Source organism: Acartia tonsa, chromosome 3 (assembly GCF_053477335.1).
Source record: "Acartia tonsa isolate MP-2025a chromosome 3, ASM5347733v1, whole genome shotgun sequence".
NCBI classification, from domain to species: domain Eukaryota; kingdom Metazoa; phylum Arthropoda; class Copepoda; order Calanoida; family Acartiidae; genus Acartia; species Acartia tonsa.
Genome location: NC_137262.1, coordinates 1,464,836 through 1,478,440, shown reverse-complemented (window position 1 = coordinate 1,478,440; position 13,605 = coordinate 1,464,836). Strand labels below are relative to the sequence as shown.

At 29.5% G+C, this 13,605-nt stretch overlaps 1 protein-coding gene across 13 annotated transcripts in view; it reads right to left on the bottom strand.

Annotated features, from left to right (window-relative positions):
* Positions 1 to 13,605, bottom strand: part of p120ctn (adherens junction protein p120) — a 258,351-nt gene that overhangs the window by 40,522 nt on the left and 204,224 nt on the right. For 11 of the 13 annotated variants that reach the window (XM_080152242.1, XM_080152241.1, XM_080152247.1 and 8 more), the window contains one exon: positions 1,144 to 1,320. In XM_080152242.1, coding sequence (XP_080008368.1) covers positions 1,144 to 1,320 — 177 coding nt within the window. The other 2 variants (XM_080152245.1, XM_080152246.1) reach the window with 2 other exon arrangements.

The following is a 13,605-nucleotide window of genomic DNA, read 5'->3' as shown; positions in this document are numbered from 1 at the left end:
AGTTGCATCTTTTGTTAGCAGGGATTAATATTCTTAAAAATAAAAATAGAACAGGGCATAGAAAATAAAAATAGTATAAGAAAGGGTAGGTAAATTGGACTGTAAATTAAAAAGGTACCCAAAGTTTAATAACAATATTCTCTTTTTCATTGGCTATAAAGTTTGGGGACTTTCCTTAACTCTTGATTGCATTGTTTAGACTTTTTAACCAATAATTTCAATTTAAAGAAGGGGTAATTTTGTTGATCACCATTGGGGATATTTATTAATGTTTTAATGTCCATTACCTTATCCCTAAAAATCCCTGGAGCTAACAAATTTGTAAAACCCCAGGCCTGAATATGACAGGTGTCCTACATTGAATAGAATGTCAGGGATAAAGGGGACTATGCACGAATTAAAGCATGTGATTCTAAGCACCTTCCAGCTGTGATATTAAATATTTTTTGTGAATATTCTAGGGTTATGTTTGATATATTGGTACCAACTAAAAAAAAAGTTTCACCATGGTTTTTTATGAATAAAACTCTGAAATGTTAAGCATTTTTTGATGAAATATCATCAAGTATTTTGTTGAGTTTTTTTTCAGATAAAACAATATTAAACATAACCCTAGTATATTAACAAAAAAAAAATTTTAGAATCACTGCTGGAAGGTGCTTAGGATCACTTGCTCTCGTTCGTGCATACTCCTCTTTATGTAAATATTTATCTGTTCTGTTGCTCTGTTCTACATTTATTTTTCAGAATATTTATCCCTGTCTATTATTGAAGCGAGGAAAAATGCATATCTGCCTCTACTGTTCTATTTTTCTTTATAATTTAAATTATTTTTAAACTTTTTAAAAAGAATTTTTATTAAGATTTTTCGCTTTAACTAAAACTAATAATTCTTATGTTCAATAGCAAATATTATACATTTATACACGTTGAAAAGGGTAATACTTTGTACAGTGCAAAGAAGAAAAAATGTATAAATGATTAATGTTCACTATTGTTCATCTTAATAATAGGTTGAGGGACTATTTCTGAGAACAAAATGTTCAAAAGAAAAGGCATCAATCTTGTTCTACATTTTATTTTTAGAATAATAGTCCCTACTCCCATGAAATAATCTACACATGCATGGACAAAACGCGCTACCTGCATAACCTGCGGCTGCGGCTGCCGCGCTACGCGGTGAAGGTGTGCTGCGGTACTGGTCCTGGGGGCCCATTGGGGCGCCCCGCGGGGGCATCAGGGTCGTGTCCAGCTCTGCATAGCCGGACTGGGGCGCGGCAGCGCCAGGCCCGTTGCTTTCAAGGTATAAGGGGTGGTAACCTAAACAAAATAAAAATTTGTTAAAATTGATGAATAAATTACATAAAAATATGAGACAACCATTACCAAGATATAAAATTTTAAAAGAATTAATGAAAAAAAAACAATAATCATTATAAAACCAATCTTTTAACATATAACGGTTAGATATCAAGTATTAGTATATTAGTCAATACAAAGAAAAGACAGACGAACGGATGGTCTTTTTAAAATGTACACTAATTTAAAATAATTTTCATGTGTAATTTGTACCTACAATTTCTAATATATATGTAAATTTTTGCAACAAAAAAAAAGATATCAACAACAAAAAAGTGAATAAATCTAACTTTATAATTCAATTAGACATGGAAAATGGACAAGAAATATGAAATAAAAAAAATTGAACAGGTCGTAAAAGAAGGGGGGGGGGGCTGGGCTGACATGTCATACTTAGCCAACTAATTACGCGTAGATATATTACCCCCCCCCCCCCCCCCGCCCAACCAACAAATTTTTTAAGTGATATTTTATTTGAAGAAAATCTCTTAGGGACTTTTCTCTATTTTCTGATATCGCCTACCTTAAACAATGTTCTAAAATAACTACTAGAATATTTGTCTCTGTCAACGGATGCCACAAAAACTGGGAGGGAAAAAGAAGACAATTGACAGAAAAGTTGCATTTTATTTCCTCTCATATCTAGAAGCGCAGCATCTTTATTTATATTTGTTTGTAAGTCGGTCTTCTACAACAGTAAACTTTAAGACAGATTTCTTAAATCTATTTTAAAGTAAATAATGACATAAACCCCGTCTTTGAGCAACACTACCTTTAGATCTTGTCATCCTTGTTAACTTTAATTTTTTTTTATTTTTCTAATAAAACTTTGTGGTTTCATTTATTTTTGTCAAGTCTTTCTTTTTAGAATTGAGTTATAATCAAAATATTTTATAAATTGATGTTAATTCCCAATAATGATACACAAAATTACCTCTTTTTTAGATTTAAATTAGTGGTTGAAACGTTAGGACACTTAATAAATCAATAGAAATCCCCAAATCCCCCTGCACATATGATCTTTAAAACAGGAAAATGTAACACAAACAAACGGAATTATGTTAACATCAATTATAGCAAAAAATATGTAATTTTTTATATTAGTTTTTTTGCGACAGTTTGCAATTCCAATTTCCCTACCCCCCCCCCCCTTTCCAGTTTTCTTCCGTGTGTAATTGGACAAATATTTGGGCTACTACAAAAATGATGCAGCTAAAAAAAGGAAACATGTCTTTTCTTTAAATGGATTTATTGTCAATTTAGGTTGCTAATATAGTCTTCTGATATTGGTCAATACGTTCCTCTATGGACAGAAGAGGGGGAGGGGATAGTCAAGTCATAAGTTAGTTAGCAGTGAGAAACATTTTTTCAGTGTATGCGAGAATCTCTCACTATTTTTAACAATTCAGGATCAACTTCTTTTCATATGATATCAAACAGTTATTCTGTGATTTTATAATCTTAAAATAAATTGTATTTTTGGTAATTATAATTGTAGATTTGTAGAAGATCTAATAGGCAAAATGCAGAAGTCATTTGTCATTAGCATTTGTACCATGCAACAGGGGACACAAACAAGTATTATCACAAGCATAACAGATGATATATAACTTGGTTGAAATAATCAATAAATAAGTATTAGACTACCAAGCCCCGGTCTTGGGGACCTTTTTCGACTATTAGCAAATTACTTTCTGCTCTTTGTGATTGCTTTTGTATCAGAAAATATACTTTAAAAAAAAATAGGAGCAATGTTTTCATCTGGCAATGCTAATAACAAAGAACTTTTAGGATTTCAAAAAGGAGATCAAGCAACTAAAGTGTTGGTTGTCTGTAAAGGTCGGGATGAAGAGATCCATTGGACCTATTGTCATGAGTTAATGTCAGATTCAAACAATGAGCAGCAATTTTTAAAGTATATTATCAAAATTTTATTACATTATTATTTTGATTAAAAGAATTAAGACACTTATTGTACATATTGATTTTCATTACAAATTCTGGACCCAATTTTTCAGGAACATTTTATCTTAAAAACAATAACTCAAATTTTTTTTTTGAATATTATATTATTTTCCATGTTTTTAATTACAATACATTAATTTAATTGATTTGAGAAAAAAGGTTTGATGCAATATAATTTTTCTTGAGATGACATATATCTTGCTGTGGCACCCCAATACCTGACCTATGTCCCTAATCTATCCAACCATTTGAATTTAACAATTTGTCTTGTATTAAAATTTATTCTTTATTTCCATTTTGTGTGTGTATATATGAGAGAGAAAGAGGTAATATTTCAAGTTTTACAGAAATGTGGTAAAGGCTTCATACAAGGGGTATGGAGGATCATCATATATACAAGGTGGTGGGATAACAAAAAAGGAAGGAGCTTGTGTTGACTAAATGAATTCAATACAGACAATTTATTTCAGACTTCTCTTTCTATAACCACGAGGAATAGATATTTTCAGAGAGAGAGAGAGCTAGATAGATTCATATATTCTCAATTGCAGTTGAGGATTATTATTAAACTTAGAATGAATTTGTGAACTGTAATTTCATGGGAGCTTTGTATTTGTTTAAGGGTGAATGAGTCTAAATCATCAACTGTAAATGGAGGGGTGTATTGTGCTCATTATCTGGTAATACATTCATTTAATCACAACCTTACAAGGAAAGCCTTTTGACTATGACTAACTTCTTACAAGGACTTAAACCCATCACCTCTAGGACATCTAGAGGACTCACAACCACTAGTTGTCATCTATCCGAAGTGATCATTTTATGAAGAAAATGTCCTTTACAGCCAAGACTCAGAAAAATGCAAAAATGTTCCGGGGACAATTGCAACTGACTGATAATTTTGCACCAGATATCTTTAATAAACAAAGTCTAGATTTTAATCAAAACTTACATTTTTTGCAAAATATTTTCCCCTAGAAACACAATTAAAGGTTATTCCTATACTTTTTTTCTTCCATAAAAATACTATTTGATAAAGCTGACAAAATTAACTGTGAATTTTGTGCAAAAAAAAAGTTTGTTGAACATGAATACTTGGAAAATGAAAATTTGTGTGACCTGATAAATTTTTTTTGATGCACTTTGTCCTTTAATTTATCTAAATTTCATACTTTTACAAGAATAAGAGAAGATGTACTGTTATATGCATTATTTTTAGAAGAAAAAAAACATCCATTAAATCAAACAATCAATGAAAACAATTTAAATATTCAAATTCTTATTTTACTTAGTGATTGGAATGAAACATTTTGTATTACAATCAAACCAGTTTGAAACAACTTACATTAAACCAAATTTAGAGAAAACAAAGAGTAGGTAGCTAATATACTAAAACATAGTTGTTTATAAAAACTTTATTCATAAAAATATTGTTGAAGAGCACAAAAATATGATATCAATTAGTTTGTGAGTGTTGGAAAGTTTAGTTGTGCCAGGGTGTAAGCTGCTTAAAACACACACAGCCCTATTTAGTTTCAAGTTTCATATTTACACCTTAACAACATGGTAAAATTAGGTTTAATTAAATGAAAACAATGCTTTCATACTGTAGTTCCTTATAATTGTTTCATAATATAAACTTTAGAAGCTTTAGAAGGTAAAGCTACAGTTAAAGTACAAAGAGAGTGGTAGGTTTCTGGTAAAATTCGTGAAGGTAAAACCAGTAGTAGAACGATAAAAATTTATGTTAACTTTAAAAAAAAATTTTTTGTCTATAGTTCTTTTTAATAAGAAATGCACATATTTAGTGAATATTATCGTTCTACTACTATTTTTAAGCCTTAAAACACACACCTTTACGGATTCTACCAGAAACCTACCCCTCTCTTGGTAGGGTTTTGACTTTCTAAAGGGTTAAAAGGAATGTGGAGAGTGTGCCATATCCACATAAGTCATTATCATACCAATATTAATGACAAAAACAAACCTATTACCAAATTCTTGGATTCAGGTAATTGCTGCAAAATGATATAGGTTTTGACATTAAATGTATATTTGTTTCCCCCTCAAATAATTACAACACCTCACATAAACACATACATTTTAATCTCAGGAATATATGGTTGGGTAATGAAAGAGAAATTAGTAAAGCTATTTTTTTGAAATATGAAAATGCACCTCTTTAACTAACAAACATACTGTTTATCATGATAGAAAAAGGCTCAGAGTTAAATTCTCCTTTTCTAGGAAGCTTCACACTGTGTGTAGTTAGTAGATTATATATTGCTAATAGAATTCAAAATAATAGAGCAAAATAAGAGTTTGAAAACAACAACAAACCTAAACTTGGATAAAATTGAAGTACAAGTTAAGTACCTTTGAAAAAATGTATTTACTACTTCAATTTATCCTATGTACCTGATGAAATATTCTCAATTTCTAACCCCAACTAAATATATATAATTCATATTTAGCTGACCTACATATTCAGAGTTTCTATTTAATCCCAACAGTTTAATTATTCATTAATAAACCAATAACTTTTACAAATATTTCATTATATACCACATGACATGGGCTTTTCATTTTTTTGTAATTTATGTTCTTTTCTTACTTTTTTGACTACTAGGGGCTTCACCTTTAGTTTGTAGGGGCTGTGTTCCTAGAGTTAGGTTTTTTTTTCAATTATAGAAAAGAATTTTTTTTGTGTATAATATAATTTTTCTGGTGTTATCTTTTTTAGGGGAGTAAGCACTCTCCCCGAAAAGTAACCTAAAACTTCAGAAACATTGTTAAGCTTTCCTGGAAATCAAAGCCTTGTGCTCCAGTCGTAAAAAAAGTCTTACTGTACATACTTTAACACCCTATATTAATTTGTATTGGAATAGAAATGTTAAAATAGAATGGTGATTGTTTTTGTTAATATTGATGAGCATGTTACAATAAATAACCTTTAAATCAAACAAAACAAAGCACCATTTATAAAACAATTAACACAAAAAGCTGATGAATTGCTTTCTAATAATTATAATCAAACAAATTGCTCATAACAAAAAGTTAAGGAAGCAAGTAATAATTAGCTGAATACATATACTAACATTACTTTTTGCAGATGTGGACCAATAATGTGTAATACATAAGATAAAAGAGAGAAAAAAGAAAAGTTGTGTATTAGAAAAGAATATTATGTGTGACTGAATGTGTTTGTGTGTGTATGTGATTGTGTGTATATATACATTCTGTTTGCACATTAATTTACCAATAATCCCATATTACAGTAAACCTTACACCTCCTCTATATATTATCAAAGAAAGGAATAGGAATAATTAAGTTAACCACATAAAGCTGTATTTACCTGTAAAATAGCATAAATCTTTCTAATAGATCAGTATCTTACTGCTTAAAACCTTCATATATTTGAATTTTAACTGCTATAAAAAAAGCTATTTTTCTATAATTTTTACTGATTCATTCCCTGATCCTAGTTTCAAAAGATGCATATTTTAAAATTGCACCTTTTACTTCATTTTACTGTTCTTTTTCATTATATATTTCTGAATTAACTTGCATTTGTTTTGAGATATTTTATTCCTGTGATGGCATATTCTTAGCTTTATATTTGTATGTAATGTGTAACACCTTCTGAGCTGAAGAGCATAATTATAAATAATGTAATCTACAAACAATACATATTAACATACATATACATTGACAATGCATCAGGGAAAACAATGTCATAACCTATGGAGGAATTTTTTAGAAACCCTGGAGATAAACATTTCTTTTCTATACTCTATAAAGAAAAAGAAAATAAAACAATTCTTTCTTAATAATCTCTGTTTAAGAAAAGGGTTGAAAAAGTTTCTCTGGCAATTCATCTACCAAAACTTGTTCTGCCAAGAATTGTCCTTTTATTTAGCATTATTTCTACATAAAAATAGAATGTTTAGGACACAGCAAAGTCATTAGGTAAGGAAAATACTGCAATAACTTTGATATTATGTACACAATAATGTAATACATGAAAATTAATGGTTTTATTCAATATTAACATAATATACATTGAAGAAAGTAAACAAAATAAAATATTCTACATTATTACTAAAATTCTTTATTAATTAAGTAGTTCCTGATATAACAAAAGACCCCACAGGGTTCAATAAATCCAATTTTTTTTTATTTGTGGAAAAAGCTCAAAAATAATAATGGAAAGAAGTATGCAAAATCTTGTTTCCATTCTTATTTAAATGGAAGGAGATAAAATAGTCTGACCAAGTTTTCTTTGAAAACCAAGGAAAATGAAATATACAGTCAGCTCTTTCTAGTCTCAGATACTAACATTTTCAACATAGCAGACAATGATTAAAATGAAAGTTCAGTTATAAATTTCTATGAGAAATAATTCTGATTATAATTACTTAACTCCATGAAACTATATGGTAGTTCTTTACTCTTTTAGTTTTACTTTACAGAAAGGACAATATCATTATTAGATAGCTATATTTATATTTGAAATATATTAAGCAGAATTTTATAAATATTGTCAATTGTTAGAAATTGGGAATTTAGTTGTACATCTCTAAATTCTATCTAGTCTTTTCTATTATTTGCAGTTGAAGTAAAAAAAAGATGATGATACACAACACAGTTGACACATTTTAATGGTTTTCATCCTTTATATTTTCTTATTACCTTTTTTAACACAAAAAAACAATATCATACATTTTTATTTATTAGAGTGTAAAAAGAATATCAGCTGAACTTAACCATCTTACCTATCATCAAGACCATTCAATAAAAGAGGCTTATAACTATACTTCAAAGCTAAAATCAATCTAAATAATCTTGAGAACCTTTTAAATAAAATAAACAAACATTTCTTACATAACTAATGCATGTTTATATACATACATTCTAAGGAAGGAAATGAACTTAAAAGTTCAGCTCACGATAAGAACAAAAATTATTAAAAATTAGTAATACAGGACAAAAAGCTTCCATCATGTATTCTGTTTATTCCAAACTCAAAAAAACGTTCTAGCAAAACCTATCCAAATAGTTTTAATAATACTTTTACCCTTCCAAGATATCTGGGCAGTTATGAAGGTAAAGAAAGATATATACACACCTTGAGCATGAGAGGAAGAGGAATGTTTATTCTGGTTAGAGGTTTTCAGGATGCCTTTCCGGCCAATACTATTAGTCCTGCTAGGATCCATAACTAACACTCTACAGGGCCATAATTAAAACTGAGTTTTACCATTTTTAAAAAAAAAGAAAATTTGTTTAGAATAACAGGAATTTATCGCTTAATCTAATTACATACATTTACCAAAAAAAATGGGATAAAAAATTTACAGAAGATGTGTAACTTTTTCTTTAATGGTTCAAAAAACTTCAGTGTGCCATAGCAAATGTTACTGAAAATTAAAAACATAATACTTTAGTACATAGAACCATATAGGTATGGTTTCTTAATACTTTTACTTGATTAAAACTCAGTTTTAAATAATGACCCTGTTTATTAGTATCACTGCATCACTCAATTAATTTGGGTTAGTAACAAAACTATTTGATTTAGAAAAAAAATAATTCATTAGCACATCTAAAAATTCACATCTCACAGCATTTTAGCACTTTTCATAAACCTTGAGGTGTGTGCAACTGTTGGTGTCTTTGGTTCAGGTTTATATACAATGTTGACTGGTGGTTCATTTTTAGATTTTTTCAGTTCTCATTGTCACCTTTAGAAGGGAATAGAGATTGCACGGTGTTTTTCTATTTCATTTTCCTAACAATCATATCTAGTTGAACAAACTAAAAGCTTCTAAATATATTCATATCCCCCCCCACCACTGCTAATTAAAATTTATCTCCTGAAAAGCATTACTTTTAGGGGAGAAGAATTCACAATATGAAATATGTGACAGTAACATTTTTTTTCATTACTTTCAAACTTTCTTTTTTATAAGTGGTAGGATGGCTAAATATGTGTCAAATAAATAAAAAAAATCTTAGCAAATTTAAATTGTTAATATAAAATGATGAAATTGACAAGGTGGGTATTCTATATCAAAGAACATCATAAAAATATTCTTAGAAAGATAATATTCATATCTAAAATACAAAGTAGATCGATGTCTGTTTGTTTGTTTGTAGCGAAGGATCTCGCTAACCGCTGAACCGATCGAGTTCTCCTTTACAGGGTAGCTTCTCATAGGATGGGAAGGTTTATAACTATTTTCTTGGGGGGTGGGACACCCCCAACCCCCCCAAAATGAAAAATACCCCCTCCCAAAAAAAAATTCTTCTTAAACTAAAATTGAAATAGTGGGGGTCGACTACCCCCCCCCCAAAAAAAAATCCCACCCCCAAAAAAAATTTTTTTTTAATTTTTCTTTTAAATCTAAAATACTAAAAATTGGTTTGATCAAACCTCTTGGGGCAAAGCCCCTAGAGGCTAGGGGCGAAGCCGCTGGTATAAGATAAAACAAAACGATTAAAAATTAAATTGCAAGTTTAAATATAAATTTTGAGAGATGACCAGACTGACAATTACAATTTACAGAGCAGCTCTGCTTGCAACAAAAAAGAAAATCTTTCTTTGCTGTGCTTGCTTCAGCTCGTGTAGGAAATTAGATCTGGGTTGGATAAGCTTCATTAAGAACAAAACTTTACAAGGTTTCAATGTCAAATCAAGGAGCTTACAATTAAGACAAGCGCTGCTACTCTACAACTTATTACTTTGTGCTTTACGTTTTTGCAAAACAGGGTATAATCTATTTAAACTAGATTGTAGCCTGGCTAAATAAGTTTTGCATAAAAACTTTTTACTAATGATTAATGGTTAGTAATTCCATTATCAGCTCTACTTTCAGATTACAGCATACCAACTTTTAGAGTACAGTATGTCAATTAAATTAGGTTGTGATAACCTTATGAAAGTATTTCAAAATGTGTTAAATTTATCAAGTAAACAATTATAATTTTCTTGGAATAATTTGACAAGAAAAATTGCAGAATTATTTAATAAATACAAACACAACAAAAGTGTAATGCTTACTAAATCCCAGAAAATAAGCAGAGAGGATATATAAGTTTAGGATGTGTTTTTATTTAGGCTTGTTTCATGCTACAGATTTTTAAAAACTAATTATGAAAATACCTTGCAGTAAACCAGTAAAGAGTTTTGAATTCCAAATGTCTGTCCATCAGACAAAAAATGGTAATTTAAATAGAATATTTTGGGGTAGATTCCCCTGACAATAAAGCATCTACTCATAGTAGTAATGTAATCTTTAGCTAAGTAAGTAATGAGATTGTATCCAACTAATGACAGAGACTTTTTAGAGATGGACAAGAATATAGCCAAAAACCACCATTGAAAGTATATGAAACTTCCCTGAAAGCAACACCCATTGGACCAGTGATTTCTGAGATCACGGAAATCAAAGAGAAAAAAAAAACAAATACTTGCTAGAATATCCATAACAAGCCTACATAACAATGAGCATGAACCCAAGCAAATAATTTCAAATAGATATTATGTCAACCGTAAATAAAATATCCTCTAGTTTCATTTTAAAATATTTTTTGGTAAATGAGATCAAGCATACTCATAATTAAAACATAAAAGTTTTAAAATAATGGACAATTCTTATAGTATACCTCCATTTCTATTTCTAACATAACAAATTGCAGAAGAACTTTTCTATTAAAAAAAAGATACAATTCTGTAGTATAAAAATGTGTCATTTTATGAACCTATTTAGGTTGGAAATAGGATCATTTCAGAAAAAAACAGTGAGTAATTTTCTAAAAAAACAAATGAGAAAACAGGACAAAAGGAGTTTTGTATTTATTTCCTTATTTAGTAAAAAACTGTAATGCATTTTAGATTAAGAGGTAATGCCTTGGCTCACAACAAGAGATAATATATTGGCTTATAAACTGTAGATTTGCAGACAAAGGTTGTGAAATCAAAGGGTGGTAAAGTAAAAATGTCTGTTTTAAAGATTTGGCTTTAAATCAATGTTAATAGCACTTAAGGAGGTCTAAAGCATAGTTTTAGTGTAATTTCAATAAGCATTTGATGATTTTTTGTACATATATTATGTTCTAATTTTTATTTTTCAGTATTTATGTACTCAATGGCTGTATTCATCTAGATTTAATAAGAGTGGAATATTTAATCATGGTAAACAGATTAGTGACACATAAAAACATTACATCCACTATATATTTCATATTTTAGATATTTTAGTTAAAGGATGAGTTCAGCTAGATACTTAGTAAATTAAGCTTAAAATTATTCCTTTAGATTAAGTTTAGACAATAATAGTAGTGGATATAAAATCATGTACTGCTTAAATAATAATAAACATAATTACCCTTTTGTAGACTAAAATCATTGATTAAAAAGTTTGGAATCAATCAATCAAAATTAAATAAAGTACCAAAAGTATTGGTCCTAGAACTAGGGGTACCAGAGTAATTTAAATTCTAATTCCCCATCCCCCCCCCCCGGGCCCCCGTCCCTAGTTTAATTTTCAAGTAATGTTTTTATCCCTTTTATCATTTAAAAGGGTTTATTATACAACGATTAAAAACTTTCTAAATATTAATTAGATTACCTATAAAAATTCTAAATGCTGAGTTTATTAAATATTAGGAATCTTTCCATGCATATTTCCTAGCTTAATTTCTGATACAGGGTGTCGCAAAATGTGAGTAAATGTTTATTTCTCTGATCACTAAAGGGCTGCCAAAGAAAACAAAGCAAGGAAAAACTTTTAGAGCAACTAAATATTTTACTTTTATTTATATTTTGTTTTACAAAAATCACCAATTATGATATGTCTAAGAGATAAGACCCTTTCTTAGTGCATTAAAAAATGCTAAATATTAAAGTTATTACTGGGACACCCTGTATATAATGTAATACTAGTATCCTGGTTTAAGCAAGCCTGCATTGTATAGCACTAGTGTATCTACACCAGGTATAAAGGGATGGATACAGGCAACTATAATTCTTTTATCAATATAACCATCTTTTAAATGCAGAATATTAAAGTTATTACTGGGACACCCTGTATATAATGTAATACTAGTATCCTGGTTTCAGCTATTCTGCGTTGTATAGCACTAGTGTATCTACACCAGGGATATAGGTATAAGAAATAGAAACTATTTTTTTTCTCGTATTCATTCGAAACCGATTAATGTCTGATCACAAAAAAAACTGAAAATGAGCGGCAAAATGGTTGAATTTGTTACTTATGATTTTACAAAGTTGTTCAAATCTATGCATTCCTGAGGTATTATACAGCAATTCATTAAGAACATTCATATTTTTGACTCGCACTGTAGTTCATTAAAAGTGCAGCTACTCACGGAGGGGTAGGTCAATGGTAGATAAATTAATATCATAAATCTATATTTACAAGTTAGCAAAGGGTTTTGCTAAAAAAGTTTAAAATCTTATTGAATAGGAAAAGTGCAGCCGAGGGAGGTAACATTTAGTTGTTTCCATAAACTTTTAGAATGTTTTTTCTCATTTGTTGGCTTAACAACTTTGGGGATTTTTATTAACTTTCGATTGGTTTGTTCATTAAGTTTAACGTCCAAACGTGTCAACCACTAATTGTAATCTACAGAAGGAGTAATGATGTGTATCATCATTGGGGATGTACATCAATTTATCGGTTATTGTTTTATCCCTTTAGATCCATTGGAAAAATGTATTTCACGTAGTGAACATATCAAATGCTATTATTCAGTCAAACGTTATAATGACTTCAACGAGAAATTGACAAATGGTGAAAGATATTAAAAATTTATTCTTTGTTTCCCCTGTTCTATTCATCAAAAACATGTGTACGTTTCTTTAAAAACTAAACTAAAATATAAGTAAAGGGGTAGCTTCACGAAAGGCATTTGAACTTAATTTAGTGAACCGCATATTTCTTCCTGATTAATTGGTTAAACTACATGATTTACATGGCATATATTTGAAAGAATTTCAATTTACTACCACGTAGTTTTTAAAATATCAAGATTTGAAAATTGTCTTTTTTAATTGCATGTATCACAAAAAGAACTAGCAAAAAATATGCGGTTAACTAAATTAAGTTCAAATGCATTTCGTGAAACTACCCCTTTGACTTGCCTATATATTTTAAAGCAAAAATATTTAAAGTTTTATTTGACTTGTCTTTCTAACTTGAGCAAGTGCAGTCACATTTATGTTTTACATTTTCCTCTAGCATAGCTTCTCTATA